Here is a 14,563-nt window from a genome sequence, read left to right as displayed (position 1 = left end):
ATACTTATGTAAATAAGGTATTTCTGTTTTTTATCTTTTATACATTTGCTAAAATGTATAAAAACTTGTTTTCACTTTGTCATTATGGGGTATTGTGTGTAGATTAATGAGGTAAAATAATTAACTTAATCAATTTTAGAATAAGGCTGTAACATAGCAAAATGTGGAAAAAGGGAAGGGGTCTGAATACTTTCCGAATGCACTGTACGTTAAAGGTAATAAAATATATGATAAAACCCTGTTTGTAAGATTTTAAATTATATCAAACTCAACCGTTTATCTTTTCCAGTGATGAAGACATGGATGTCTCATTGTATGGTGGGGTATGCAAAATGGGTCAACTTTGAGCACCTTTATTTCCTGAATGTTTTGGCAAAAAGCCACTATCTGACCACTTCTTCCATGGGCAAACATATATGGAAAGTTTTGTATAAATCAAAAGAGATGCTGTCAAAAAGTGATTGAATTCCAATGGATTTAGCCTAGAGCTAGCCTACTGGAACCAGCCTGATCACTGCGTTCACAATTCTGTTTTACTGATACATGAAGTGAAATAGAATGGTGAACGTATCGATCAGGCTGGTTCCACCAGGCTAATATAGAGCCCCTTTTTACATACAAACTGCTTTCACCAGGATTTAAAAACCCAATGTTTGCCCCAAATACCAGTCTAGATCCCTGTATGTCTGCAAAGCACATGCATGTCTCCTGCTATGGTATTTATAAGGTCTATCTTATTACAGTTTAAGCCTACCTTATTATTCACAGAGGCTCTCTGCTCTGCCAAAGCTGACTCTCTCTCCTCTGTTCTCATCCTCCTAGATCTATCCACTGCCTTCGACACCGTGAACCATCAGATCCGGCTCTTCCACTCCTGAATTGCATCCTACCTGGCAGGTCGTTCCTACCAGGTAGCGTGGAGAGGATCTGTGTCAGCACCACATGCTCTCACTACTGGTGTCCCCCAGGGCTCGGTTCTAGGCCCTCTCCTCTTTTCTCTTTACACCAAGTCACTCTGCTCTGTCATATCCTCACATGGTCTCTTATCAATGCTATGCGAATGACACTCAACTACTCTTCTTCTTCCCCCCTTCTTCATCTGAGACATCTCAGCGTGGATGTCGGCCCACCACCTCAAGCTCAACCTCGACATAAAGGAGCTGCTCTTCCTCCCGGGTAAGGCCTGCCTGCTCCAAAACCTCTCCATCACGGTTGACAACTACACGGTGTCCCCCTTCCAGAGTGCAAAGAACCTTGGCGTGACCCTGGACAACACTCTGTCGTTCTCTGCAAACATTAAAACAGTGACTCGCTCTTGCAGGTTCATGCTCTATAACATCTGTAGAGTACGACCTTTCCTCACACAGGAAGCGGCACAGGTCCCAATCCAGGCACTTGTCATCTCCCGTTTAGACTACTGCAACTCTCTGTTGGCTGGGCTCCCTGCTTGTGCCATCAAACCCCTGCAACTTATCCAGAATGTCGCAGCCCGTCTGGTGTTCAACCTTCCTACACACTGGGCACAGTCGTCAATTTAATGTCTATTTCACGTTGGTTCCATGTAATTTCATTGAAATTACATGGAAACAACGTTGATTCAACCAGTGTGTGTCAAGTGGGTAAGTTCTCCCATGTCACCCCACTCCTCCGCACACTCCACTGGCTTCCAGTCGAAGCTTGCATCATCTTCAAGACCCTGGTGCTTGCCTACTGAGCAGCAAGGGGAACTGCCCCTCCTTACCTTCAGGCTATGCTCAACCCCACATCCCAACCCCAGCACGCTGTTCCGCCACCTCTGGTCTCTTGGTCCTCCCACCCCCATGGGAGGGCAGCTCCTGGTCAGCTCAGTCAAAGCTCTTCTCTGTCCTGGCACCCCAATGGTGGAACAAGCTTCCCCCTAAAGTCAGGACAGAGTAGTCCCTGCCCATCTTCCAAAAACGTCTGAAACCCTATCTCTTTGAAGAGTAAATAACTCTCAAGGCGCCCCTGACACCCTCCTCTCCCTCCAAAAAAGGCACTGACTTTGCTAATAAATACTTTGAGTAAAAATGTACTTTTGTGATGTGTTGTCTCACCTAGCTATCTTAAGATGAATGCACTAATTGTAAGTCGCTCTGGATAAGAGCGTCTGCTTAATGACTAAAATGTAAATGTATACTTCACCCCAAATCAGAAGCCTACCATCAAAGCCTTATGAAAAAAAATTCAGTAGGCCCAACTCCAAATTTAGAAATTGTAGATTTGACCAATATGCATTTGGCCCACTTTTCAGTTTGCATGGTCATGTTTTCTTTCACTTGAAATATTAACCAAAGCAAAATTATCCCTTGCCTATCTCCTTCAAAAGACGCTGCAATGCTATAGATATAACAGCTATATGAATAATAGCATTCAAATACATTATTCCATACCTTATCGTTTTCCTTTTTCATCAGTAGTGGTCATTATTTCCAGATCAAATGGGCTACCGTGCTACACACATATCTAACTGTCTGTTTTTATTACATCATTGTGACATCACAAAGCCAGCTGGTTATTTGTCCCTGTCAAATACATTTTATACATTAAATTATTTTCATAAGAAGTCCAAAGCAAACCTATTCTAATACATTTCTATATCACTGGCTTATAGGGGTTTCACCATTGACCATTCATGGAATGGAAGTTCAAGATCTGTCTTGGCGTAATGTAGGTAAGTGTTGAAGCTGTACAACTCAAACTTTGATGTTAGACAATGTTCACTTTCTTAATTAGTTTGTGTCACACTTGTCTGAGCGGTCAAAAAGTTATGAAAAAGATCCTGTTCACCATAGACAATGTTCAGAATACCTGCAGTGCCAATGGCTGGTAAGGGCTTACAGCATTTCAAAAGTTAGATTGATTAATATTAGAATATTTATTTACCCACAATTTATTGTTGGAGCAATCTTTCGACTTGAACAATTTTAGTTATGTTCAAGGACATATTTGGAATTCTGTGGTTTAAAATATGCCACAAACAGTGTCTGTATATCACTTTAATAAGAATAACCATATAATCAATGTCAAGGCATCATGATACAGAGGAAGACATACAAATGCCACAGTTTACCAACATGAAAAAGTACATTAAATAAAAGCTGATGACACATATTTATGCAAAAAACAGGGTAAATTCATTTAGATACAGACACATGCTCCAGTGTGAATTGCAGGAGGGAGAATGATGTTTCTTGGTCAATGAAGGTCTCATGATGACTGGGCCTTCATTTGGGGGAACTTCTCCTGGAGTGCGGCTTGTTTTTCTCTCTCTTTGTTCTGCATTCTGGTCTTAGCACGGAGGTGTTTCTCTAGACGAAGCCTGGAAAAAAGAAAGAAGACTACTTGTGACAACAGATGATTGCATTTGTTTTTGTAAAGGTGATGTGACATGATTCTCAGCTTGGAGGTACTGATATTGTACGGTTATAAATTAATGCATGAACGATGTTCCTTACCTCATATGGGGGGTGACAAATAAGGGTGTGTAGAAACGTTTGCGTTTGTATCTATTGTTCATGTACCAGGGAAGGGCATGCTCTCTAAACCGGTACCTAGAAAAACATTTATGATCGCAGAGTTAGCAATGACATACAATCTTACCATTTGACACATGTAAAGTAACGCTGAATATTTTAGGGAAACTGCCTTTGTTTGCTTCGAGCAGGTAATTCCTCTCCCCCGATAGTTTTCCAAAGACGATTCAACAACACTTCACTCAATCTAGGCCATGCTAACATGCTACATTTTGTACAGTATGCTTGAAAATTGAATGGGAAACAAGGCCAGTAAAGTAAAAGCAACATTTGGTTATTGTGGAAGGAGATACTTTGGTCTATGTATCATAGTGGTGTATTGTGTATGGAAGCTCCGTACCAGTAGACCCGTCCAAAGATGTCCTTTCTCCAGGCCCCAGGTCTTGCTCTCTCCTGGCCTGTCTGGAGCAGGCGGAGGGCGTCTTCTCTCTCCTTCACCACTGTGTCCAGTCTCTTCATGGACCTTTCAATCTGAGGATATAAGGGTGGTCTCCATTTGTGTGGACTGGAGTAGACGGTCACTAAATGACTGTGCTCTACTAGGAATATCTCTAAATGTTCAATATTAATGAACCTGGTCAGAAGACATAGGCCTATGTCATATTTACCTTCTTTAGGCGCTCTGGACTTGGCATCTGAATTCTTTGCCTTTTGGACTCCTGCTCAATGGTAAGCAACATGTTCTTCTCTTTCAGGAGCACATACCTGTGATAACAGTGAAAACAAGATTATCTCAATTTAGTTTATGGACATTCATTCTGGAGGTCAGTGGTCTTCATTCAATGTCAACATTCACTACTTGCCAGAGCTTGTGTAAATCTTCATTACTTTTCGACCTTAGTTGCTTGGCAGTCCATGGTGCTCCTACAATTAATCATTAAAATAATCAATGTTACACTCATCTACTTACCAGTCCCTTAGTCTGAGGGAATTATTAAAAAAATTTGCTTTGGTGATCAGTCGATATATTGGCAAAAAGTCTTACCTGACTTCACTGTCGCCTCCCCCCAATTTTCAGGTATGTCGAAAAACTCCTCAAGTCCTCTTCTGCTGATGGTAGTATGCAGAGGCCGAAACTGACCAACAAGGCCCACATGACAGTGCCAATTTGAGCTCAAAAGTGGATACGTTAACCTAACAAAGAGGTGAACACAGCAGATTCAGGTACTGAATTATGATGAATGGTAATCCATTCAGCAGCATCCTCGCCAGTCGCCATTTCATTCTCTCTCAGTGCCATGATTATGAAAGGTTAGTTACTAGGGTTCTGTAGCTAACGAACTACTGTTATATTCTGCATTAGATTCTTACCTATGAGGATAAGATTGAGATTTGGTCAAAGTGAGAGCAGACTGTTGGGCGGCTAACGATGTAGATATCCTAAAAGCTTTTTGAAACTGTCTGCAAAGTGTCAAAACGCGTCCTGCTGAGGTCGCCGCCATCTTTGCTATAATTCCCTACCCAGAATGCATCATCAGAATAAATAAAACAAAAACTCATTAGAAACACTTTTTGTAATTTGATACATGAACAAAAGTTAATAAAAAAATCAACATAGTAGAAATGAAATGTTAACATAAAATCTTTACTTTGTTAAAATCTTATTCGCATATTTTTTCCCTTCGCAAATATGGCTGTTTTGGCTTCACACTGTAGTCACGGACCTATTACAGAACGGTCTGCCTGGCCGCAGTAGCGATGGTGGGCATGAGTGTTCTTTGGTCTGCCGCTGCTTTTGCAGTCAGGTTAAATCGTGGAATTCTGCGGTGAATTTGCTCAGCAGAACTGCAGTACGCACAGCTAAAGTTAAATTACAATTTAACGCTTGCCGAATATCTACAATTCCTTCCTTAGTGGTGGCCATTTCTTGTTGTGACCTTGTGCCTAGTCCCGTGGCTGGCTAGCTTCCTGCTGTCACAAATTTGCTAGTTGGACATCCTACTTTCAAGTGTTTCTTGCCACTGCAAATAACAATATACAAATCTCATTTGACAGATTATTTTTTTCTAGGACATTTTTTGTTTTTGTTTTTACAGCAAGAGAGGAGTTGCCATATTTATTCAATAAATCCCTTTTCCATGTTGGGCAATTTTCTGGCAACTGTGCTGTTATTATGTGCCAAATGTTAAGACTACAAACAATTATAAATGGCCCATTTGCGAGATTGACTTGTCATTTCAATAGGCATAGGCTACAGACTAAAATCTGGGTTTATGATTGTAATTCAACTTTGCCATGGTTTGCTTTGATAAAGACAGGTAGCCTATAAGTGTTTTATGCATTATCAGTTCTTGGGTCTCTGAGGCTGCCCGAGTGAAAATTTGAAATGGAAGTTATGGAACTTCCTCGCGTGGTTCTTTTTATGGGGAAAAGTCCTCAATGAAACTGACATTAAATGTGGAGAATGATACATTTGCCTCTGTTGGCCATCAAGTAGTCTATTAATTTATATGCCATTGTAGGCTGCCATTTGATACAATAAATATGTTGAAATTATGATATCACTGTAGCCTACCTGGAGCTGGCAAACCAATTTAATAAATAGCCTCCAACTTCAATGTATTGTTGTTGTAGGCTTATGTTTTTATGCAATTATTAATGGACATGTTTAGTTAATTAAATTGGAAATTATCAAAGCTCTATCGCAATTGCCTATCAGTTGTAAGAACGCATTAGATTGAGGGTAATAAAATAAAATAACACTGGCTGTTGTTGACAAGCATATTCAGTTCATATACATATTATTAATATTTAATTCAGTGATTGAAATTATGACCCCATCCTCAGTAGCCTATTCCAGCAGGCTATTGGGAAACACAAGCACATCTTATTCATGTTGAATAAATTCGTCTGTTAATTTGAACTAAGTTAACTACTAAATCGTTCAGTTTAAATCTTGCCTACATCTTGTCTAGGCTACTGTAGACTATCTGAAATTAGATGTAGGCCTATCAAGGGCTATAGGCTACCTTCCTTTATGTAAGTAAACCATGGCAAAGTTAAATTACAATCATAAACCCAGATTTTAGTCTGTAGCCTATGCCTATTGAAATTACAAGTCAATCTCGCAAATGGGCCATTTATAACGGTTTGTAGTCTTAACATCTGGCACATAATAACAGCACAATTGCCAGAAAATTGCCTAACATTAGATTTTTTAAATGTTCGTCCAATTGTTTCTTGCCCAGAGATTTCGAGATCCTCTGTCCAACTTTCATGACTCAAACTCTCCTGTCGGATTCATCTATAGTTATGCACATGCGCAAAGGGGATTTATTTACAATTATAAACCTGGTTCGAGCCCTGAATGCTGATTGATGGGAAATGATTTGGCGAGTTTAATAAGGGCGAATGATCTTTTCTCTTGCGACATATTCAAATTCCTTTATTACGTCATGACATAGCTCGCAATAATTATTATTTTGAGGAAAACTGAATTTTGCTTCTTAATTGGGTCAATAAGGTTATGGAAAAAGGGTTTATTGTATAAATATGGCAACTCCTCTCTTGCTGTGAAATTTTGGGGGGGCTAGTTTTCAGTCCTTTTGAGCGGGTTTTGCGTGGTCATTGGTTTGGAAATGTTTAATCGGACCTGGCAACCCTGCTTCAAGTAAGGTTTGGAAACAAAAGGACCTCATCTTTCATGTCAGCAATAAATAATTTTCAAAAAACAAAGGTTACATTGATACTGCTAGCCCAAGATGTACTCTTAAGGAGCCTAAAGTTACCTTACTCCTTAAAGGTGCAATTTGCAGAAATTGCTTGCCATTTCCTGGTTGCTAAAATTCTAATAGTTCGCCTAATTTCAGTTTGTGACAAAACAAGCAGTGTAGAGAATCATTATACCATCGAAACCGGTGTGAAACATTTCCAATAACCAAAAATATTGTATTTTCAGCTGTTTGAAGCTGGTGTACAAAACTGAAAGTAAAAGTTGCAAAAACAAAACTTAGGGTATAATAGAAATAGCGCACATGGAACAGATATCCCGCTTCATTGACTTGCTTTCGATGAGAATGACAAATATGTAACTCATAATTCTATGTGAATTTGGTCGGGTTGCCCAAAAAGTTACATATTGCAGCTTTAAGGTCCAAGGACCTTATGTTCTTTTCAGAGGTAGACTGGCTCTGCCAACCAAAACAGCCACCATATACTCCATCTAAAAGTGAATCGATTCTCAATTGCGATATGGTTCTGTTGGGATTTGTTTTCTCATAATTGGATCTGTATGTGATTAATAGCTTAGAAGGAATGCATTAATGAGGAGCATAGGTTTGAACTATACTGATATAAATTGTTTCACATAACAGGCTGTGATTCATGTGAGGAACGTTAGGGGCTAGGATGAGATAAGACTTGTATTTCTCACAGATACGAACACTGCTTCTTTGTGATCTGTGAACCGTCCTTGAACGTAGTACAGTGGAATGGTGTCTTTTGGGTGCTGACTCCACAGGTTGTTATGATAAACTTATGCCTGGCAACAGTGTGCAACAAATGGAGCGCCGAGGGGTTGGGACCAACCCGTGCGCCAACGGATTGGCTGAGTAAGTCTAAACCACGCTCAGCGTCTACTCTGATTGGCCAGCAGAGAGGTGGGAACTCTCTCTCTGTCAGAGTATTTGAGGAAGAACCGGTAACAATGGATCAGTTCTCTGAGTGCCCTGCGTGGTATTTCAGCGGACCCGTATATACGAACCTTCATACTTATCATACATACATTTTGCATATAATAAATTAAGCTTGGATTGAAGATCTCTTGATTCTTATTCCAATACCAGATTTGAATTACGCAATTTCTAACAGTTCTAAAAACATAAAGCCCTTTACTTTCATATTCCATCAAAATAATTTCACAAATGCTAAATATGGCTTTATCACAGTTGCAGCGGACAGTATTTTCCAGTGATAACACGTTTCTGGCGGCGTTCTTCTATGCTATATTGGCGATCACACAATTTAATGTGCATCCTGCCACCTACTATGCGGGATGGAAACAGGATTCCCCCAAAAACGTAACAAACTACCAAAAAACGACCAATACATAAATTAAATAAATAAATCAAACAACTTTTCTGTTACAAAAATAAAACAGATCTGAACCCTACACAGGCTGAAGGGGAACCTGGGAGTGCGGGTCTTTCGGCGCAAGTACCCCTTGCAAGTCTTCAGATGTAAAATCCTTGAGTCCCAAATAATTTTCTACCGCAGTCACAATAATATCCAGTTTCTTAGACTTCTTTGAGACTTGTGCTGTACCGTTTATAACTGTGGCAATGAACACAACAAAATACACCTTTTTAACACACCGGGTATCTTTTGACTGGCAGAAAACATTTAAGGCTGTGGTGCATCCACTATCAAATCTTCACTAGCTTCACTTGTTTTCTCAACTCTTTTAATCGCCTCTGCATAGGAGATTCGATTGACCACTCTAACCTTTGCCACTTCAATCTCCTTCACCCTTACAGGGCACTCCAGGAACTCAGGATCATGATCCCCACCACAATTGGAACACCGTCGTCCTTCTACACACCGGTCTTCCGTATACTTTGTTAGTCTGCACACACTTGAAATATGGCCAAATCCTTTACAATTCTTACACTGCAGTGGTTTGGGGACGAAAGCTCTTACATAACCAAGCTTCACATACGTAGGTATTGGCTCTTTATCAAAAAACAACAGGACCGACATACTTTCTTCTTTTCTCCATTCACCCAGCGGGTCAGACGCCAGGCACCAACCACACCAGGAATTCTCTGCAGGTATTCAACATGAACATCCATCGTCACCCTTGAGATGACTCCTTTGACGCGTACTCTACTCCGAAGCTCAAAACACAAAACTTCTGTTGTCCGGATTCTTTTGAGGCCCGCTGTAATCTTCCTCTGTTCTTCAGAAATACAATGAATCAAAATAAGACCACTCCTGGTCACTCTGACAGACTCCACTTTTCCAAGCGCATGTTTCACCATTTTCAACACCTCAAACAGGTTTCCCACATATACATCCTTAATCAACAAACGCATCCCACAAGAAGTGATTCATTATTATTCACACATGTATCCTCCACTCCAATTTTAGACAATTTAATTTTTGTTCCAGTTTTGATACTACTGTTGTCCATTCAGAACATTCGTCTTCACCAAATTTGCTCGACGCGTTGCTTGATTCGAACTCAGCATCCACTTCCGCTATCTTATTTTTACATCTTACATTTTAGTCATTTAGCAGACGCTCTTATCCAGAGCGACTTACATGAGCAATTAGGGTTAAGTGCCTTGCTCAAGGGCACATCGACAGATTTTTCACGTAGTCGGCTCGGGGATTAGAACCAGCGACCTTTCGGTTACTGGCACAACGCTCTTAACCACTTACCGCCCTACCACCATCTTCCCACCAACCTTTCTGGCGGCCTTCTTCCATTACTACCACTTCTTCTATGGTATAGTGCCATTCACACAATTTAGTGTGCATCCAGCCACCTACTGTGCGAGATGGAAACAGTATTCCCCAAAAACGGAATAAACTACCAAACAACTTTTTTTTTTTCATAAATAAACTAAATCATACAACATTTCTGTTAAAAGTCTAACAGATCTCATCCCTACACAGGCTCAAGGGGAGCCTGGGAGGGCGGGCCGTCTCCCAGCGCCAGTTCCCCCCTGCAAGTCTTCAGATGCAAAATCCTTAAATCCCAAAAACTTTTCTGCCACAGCCACAATAATGTCAAGTTTCTTTGACTTCTTTGAGACTTCAGCCATACAGTTTATCACTGTGGCAATGAACCCCAAACAATCCACCTTTTTAACACACCGGGTATCTTTTGACTGGCAGAAAACATTTAAGGCTGTGGTGCATCCACTATCAAATCTTCACTAGCTTCACTTGTTTTCTCAACTCTTTTGATCGCCTCTGCATAGGAGATTTGATTGACCACTCTAACCTTTGCCACTTCAATCTCCTTCACCCTTACAGGGCACTCCAGGAACTCAGGATCATGATCCCCACCACAATTGCAACACAGGCGTCCGTCTGCACACACTTGAAACATGGCCAAATCCTTTAAACATTTTATCCTGCAGTGGTTTGGGGACAAAAGCTCTTACAGCGTATCTTACATAACCAAGCTTCACATGCGTAGGTATAAAAAAACAACAGGACCGACAGACTTTCTTTTTATTCTCCATTCACCCAGCGGGTCAGATGCTGGGCACCACCCCTGAGATGACTACTTTGATGGGTGATCTGCTCCAAAGTTCAAAGCACGATACTTCTGTTGTCCGGATTCTTTTCAGGCCCTCTGCAATCTTCCTCTGTTCTTCAGAAATACAATGAATCAAAATTAGACCACTCCTGGTCACTCTGATAGACTCCCAGCGCATGCTTCAAAATTTGACACCTCAAACGGGTCTCCCACATGCATCCTTACTCAACAAACGCATCCCAACAAGAAACGATTCATTATTATTCATACACATATCCTCCACTCCAATTTTAGACAATTTCCTTTTTGTTCCATTTTTCGACACTACTGTTGTCCATTCAGGACATTCATCTTCACCAACTGTGCTCAACGTGCTGCTTGATTCAAACTCAGCATCCACTTCCTCCATCTCTCCCCTCAGCCATAAACACACTAGCTCTACCCAGCTCTTCTTCAGTTACACACAGGTGTTCGGAGTGTGCTAGATAGCTTATTAGCACAGGTGGTCCCTCTGTCTTCCGTCTGTCTTCTGTAAACACATGCTGTAACATGGAGAGATGGCCATGTGGGAACACTAACCCTAACCCTATAAAGGTGTGTAGTAATTTAACCTTTTTGTTTTTTGAAAATTATTTCTAGCTGATATTAAAGATACGTTCCTTATGTTTCCAAAACCGTACCGCAAGCGATGCATGTTAATGTTTATAACAAGCATCAGGGCATTTAACTAAACTCCCCCGGCCAGAAGATACTATCATCAATAGGCGCTAAAGGTAGTTAGCGTCTATATGAATGGGCTAAATGGTAGCTAGCAAGCTACCGTTCCAAAGTACAGGTAACTGCTAAAATAATGGAAACACTTGAGTAAATGATGGATACAAAGTATATTGAAAGCAGGTGCTTCCATACAGGTGTGGTTCCTTAGTTAATTACGCAATTAACATTCCATCAAACTGAGGGTCATGTATAAAATGCTGGGCAGGCCATTATTTTGGCTACCATGGCTATGCCCCCATAGGATGTCAATGCCCCCATCCACAGGGCACGAGTGGTCACTGAATGGTTTAATGAGCATGAAAACGATGTCTACCATGGCCTCTCAGTCACCAGATCTCAACCCAGTTGAACACTTATGGGATATTCTGGAGCGGCGCCTGAGACAGTGTTTTCCACCACCATCAACAAAACACCAAATTATGGAACATCTCGTGGAAGAATGGTGTAATTTTGCTCCAATAGAGTTCCAGACACTTGTAGAATCTATGCCAAGGTACATGGTGGCCCAACAGCCCATTAAGACACTTTATGTTGGTGTTTCCTTTATTTTGGCAGTTACTTGTACCTGATTTTGTGCAACAATACAGTGATGCACTTATTATTCCCACATAAATAATGCTCCAATAGAGTTCCAGACACTTGTAGAATCTATGCCAAGGCTCATGGTGGCCCAACAGCCCATTAAGACACTTTATGTTGGTGTTTCCTTTATTTTGGCAGTTACTTGTACCTGATTTTGTGCAACAATACAGTGATGCACTTATTATTCCCACATAAATAATGTGTTGCAATGCCTAACATCCCTGAAAACTTTGCTTTGCAGTGGCAGTCCACTGGGTAAGCCATGGGAAGCAGATGTTTGTCATCAAGTCCACTGGCTTCTATGACAGGAGGTTTCTGCAATTATTAGTAAGGAGCTAGTTATTCAGACTAGAACTAGCCTACTGCAAAATAAACTATATTGTTTGGTTTAGGGACAACTGTCCCCAGCACTGAACCACAGAGTTTACTATCTTATTCAACCCCCACTTTTCTTTCTAGAAATTCTACATCCTGCTTACCCAGTTGCGGTCTTTATGACATCTGTGAATGTGTTTGTCGGTAAGTGTGTGTAGATATTTCCATTGATGTACAGAAATGTTCAAATTTCAATATGTGACAGGGATTACAATGACAGCACTCCAATACAAGCGCTGGCACTTTTGATCCATGTTTTTGGAGAAACATGGTAAATGAGAAATTAAACTGAATATATGATTCTGTTTTTTAAGGTGAGGCTGAGCTGGCTGAGATTCCTGAGGACTAGCCTGAGCATTGGGAGTATTACAAGGTACTATGAGCCCTTTGTTGTCACAGTTGTTTTCTCTTATCACAATCCATGTCTTATTTGGAAAAAGTGACTAATCATTTTATCAGAAAATTAAATGGCAATCATCTATAACCCTAAACAAAGTTATTCACATTGGTGATCCTCTGGAGGTTGCTTACAATCAGACTTGGGCAAAGTAGATTTTGAGTCCTATTGTTGTCCCTATATTTGCAGCATCCTATCACGAGGTGGATCTCACGGACCTTCTATGACTCCCCAGTGAAAGACTATGAGAAAATGATGGCTCTGATTCAGATTGAGTCTGAGAAGGGCGAGATGAGGTGAGAGTCACACAGTGAACATTGTGCCAACAACAAGTCAGTCTATAGGGAGGAGGTACGTGAACTGGCGTTCTGGTGCCAGGACAACAACCTCTCCCTCAACGTCAGTAAAACAAAGGAGTTGATTGTTGACTTCAGGAAGCAGAGAAGGGAACATGCCCCGGTCCACATCAACAGGACTGCAGTAGAGAGTCTGCAGTTTTAAGTTCCTCGCCGTCCACATCACAGACGACTTGACCTGGACCAACAACACCACAACTTTTGTTAAGAGGCCACAACAGCGTCTCTACGTTCTAAGGTGGATGAAGAAATTCGGCATGCTACCCCGAGTCCTTTCCAAATACTACCGCTGCATCATTGAGAGCATCCTGACCGGTTGCATCACATCCTGGTATGGGAATTGCTCTGTCCATGACCGCAAGGCCCTCCAGCGGGTGGTAAAGACAGCCCACTACATCACTGAGACTGTGCTCCCACCCATCCAGGATATCTACTCGAAACGGTGCCTGAAGAAGGCCTGCAGCATCATCAAGGACCCCACACACCCCAGCCACGAGCTGTTCACTCCCTTACCGTCGGGTAGATCAGAGCATGAGGTCTGATACCAACAGGCTCAGCAGAGACAGTTTCTGTCGACATCAGACTGCTGAACACTTGAACTGGACTGACCACCTGCACTGACACTCTGCACCTTAGCACACATGCACTCACTCACACACACACTCACACAGATATACACTCATCCACACACACACACACATATACATTAATGCTACACACACATCACAACTGCTGCTACCAGATTATTATTATTATTATTATTATTATTATTATTATTATTATTATTATTATGGCTAAATACTGCACAATTTAAACACTTGCCCCACAATCCCCCCCCCTCCCCAGAACACATGTATTGGCCTATAAATTGTGCCTTCTCAGTATTATACTTTATGCTCAAATGTTTATTCTACTGAGCCATTTACTTTATGTTCATATTCTTATGTTTTATTATTTCTTATTATTGTTGCATTGTCGAGAAGGAACCTGCATGTATGCATTTGATTGATTGGACGGTGTATACCGTGTGTATCCTGTACATATGACAAATACAAACTTTACTTGCATTCCTTCTTTTTTGTGTGAGCAAAACAGAAGGAACATTTGAAAGTAAACAGACAATGTCGACAATATAAATCTTTAATCTGTACACATTAATTTTCAACAAATCCTATGTTTTTGTATCTGCAGACTGCAACAGCTAGAGGTGTGTACGCAGATGAGAACGAAGGGAGATGGACCCTGGTTCAAGATTGAGACACTGGACAAGAATCTGGTCGACTACGGCATTAAATCAACGCCTGACAATTAA

General features: G+C 41.0%; 1 protein-coding gene and 1 pseudogene across 2 annotated transcripts; one reads left to right on the top strand and one right to left on the bottom strand.

The window, feature by feature from the left end:
* Nucleotides 1-2,484: 2,484 nt before the first annotated feature.
* LOC311130808 (large ribosomal subunit protein uL29m-like) lies at nucleotides 2,485-5,440 on the bottom strand. The gene is made up of 8 exons (XM_084163606.1): nucleotides 5,144-5,440; nucleotides 4,866-5,011; nucleotides 4,540-4,688; nucleotides 4,358-4,418; nucleotides 4,163-4,259; nucleotides 3,895-4,025; nucleotides 3,477-3,572; nucleotides 2,485-3,340 (listed from the first exon to the last, which is right to left on the bottom strand). Exons 2-8 carry the CDS (start codon nucleotides 4,994-4,996, stop codon nucleotides 3,229-3,231), a joined length of 777 nt encoding a protein of 258 aa, XP_084019732.1. The 5' UTR covers nucleotides 4,997-5,011; nucleotides 5,144-5,440; the 3' UTR covers nucleotides 2,485-3,228.
* LOC311130809 (NADH dehydrogenase [ubiquinone] 1 beta subcomplex subunit 5, mitochondrial-like) lies at nucleotides 5,253-14,563 on the top strand (annotated as a pseudogene). Its single transcript has 6 exons — nucleotides 5,253-5,360; nucleotides 12,365-12,450; nucleotides 12,583-12,642; nucleotides 12,813-12,871; nucleotides 13,085-13,191; nucleotides 14,443-14,563. The product of its transcript is annotated as an NADH dehydrogenase [ubiquinone] 1 beta subcomplex subunit 5, mitochondrial-like (transcript).

This window comes from Coregonus lavaretus (assembly GCF_964263955.1).
Source record: "Coregonus lavaretus genome assembly, chromosome: 6".
In the NCBI taxonomy this organism is placed as follows: Eukaryota; Metazoa; Chordata; class Actinopteri; order Salmoniformes; family Salmonidae; genus Coregonus; species Coregonus lavaretus.
This window is presented reverse-complemented; position numbering and strand designations above follow the sequence as displayed.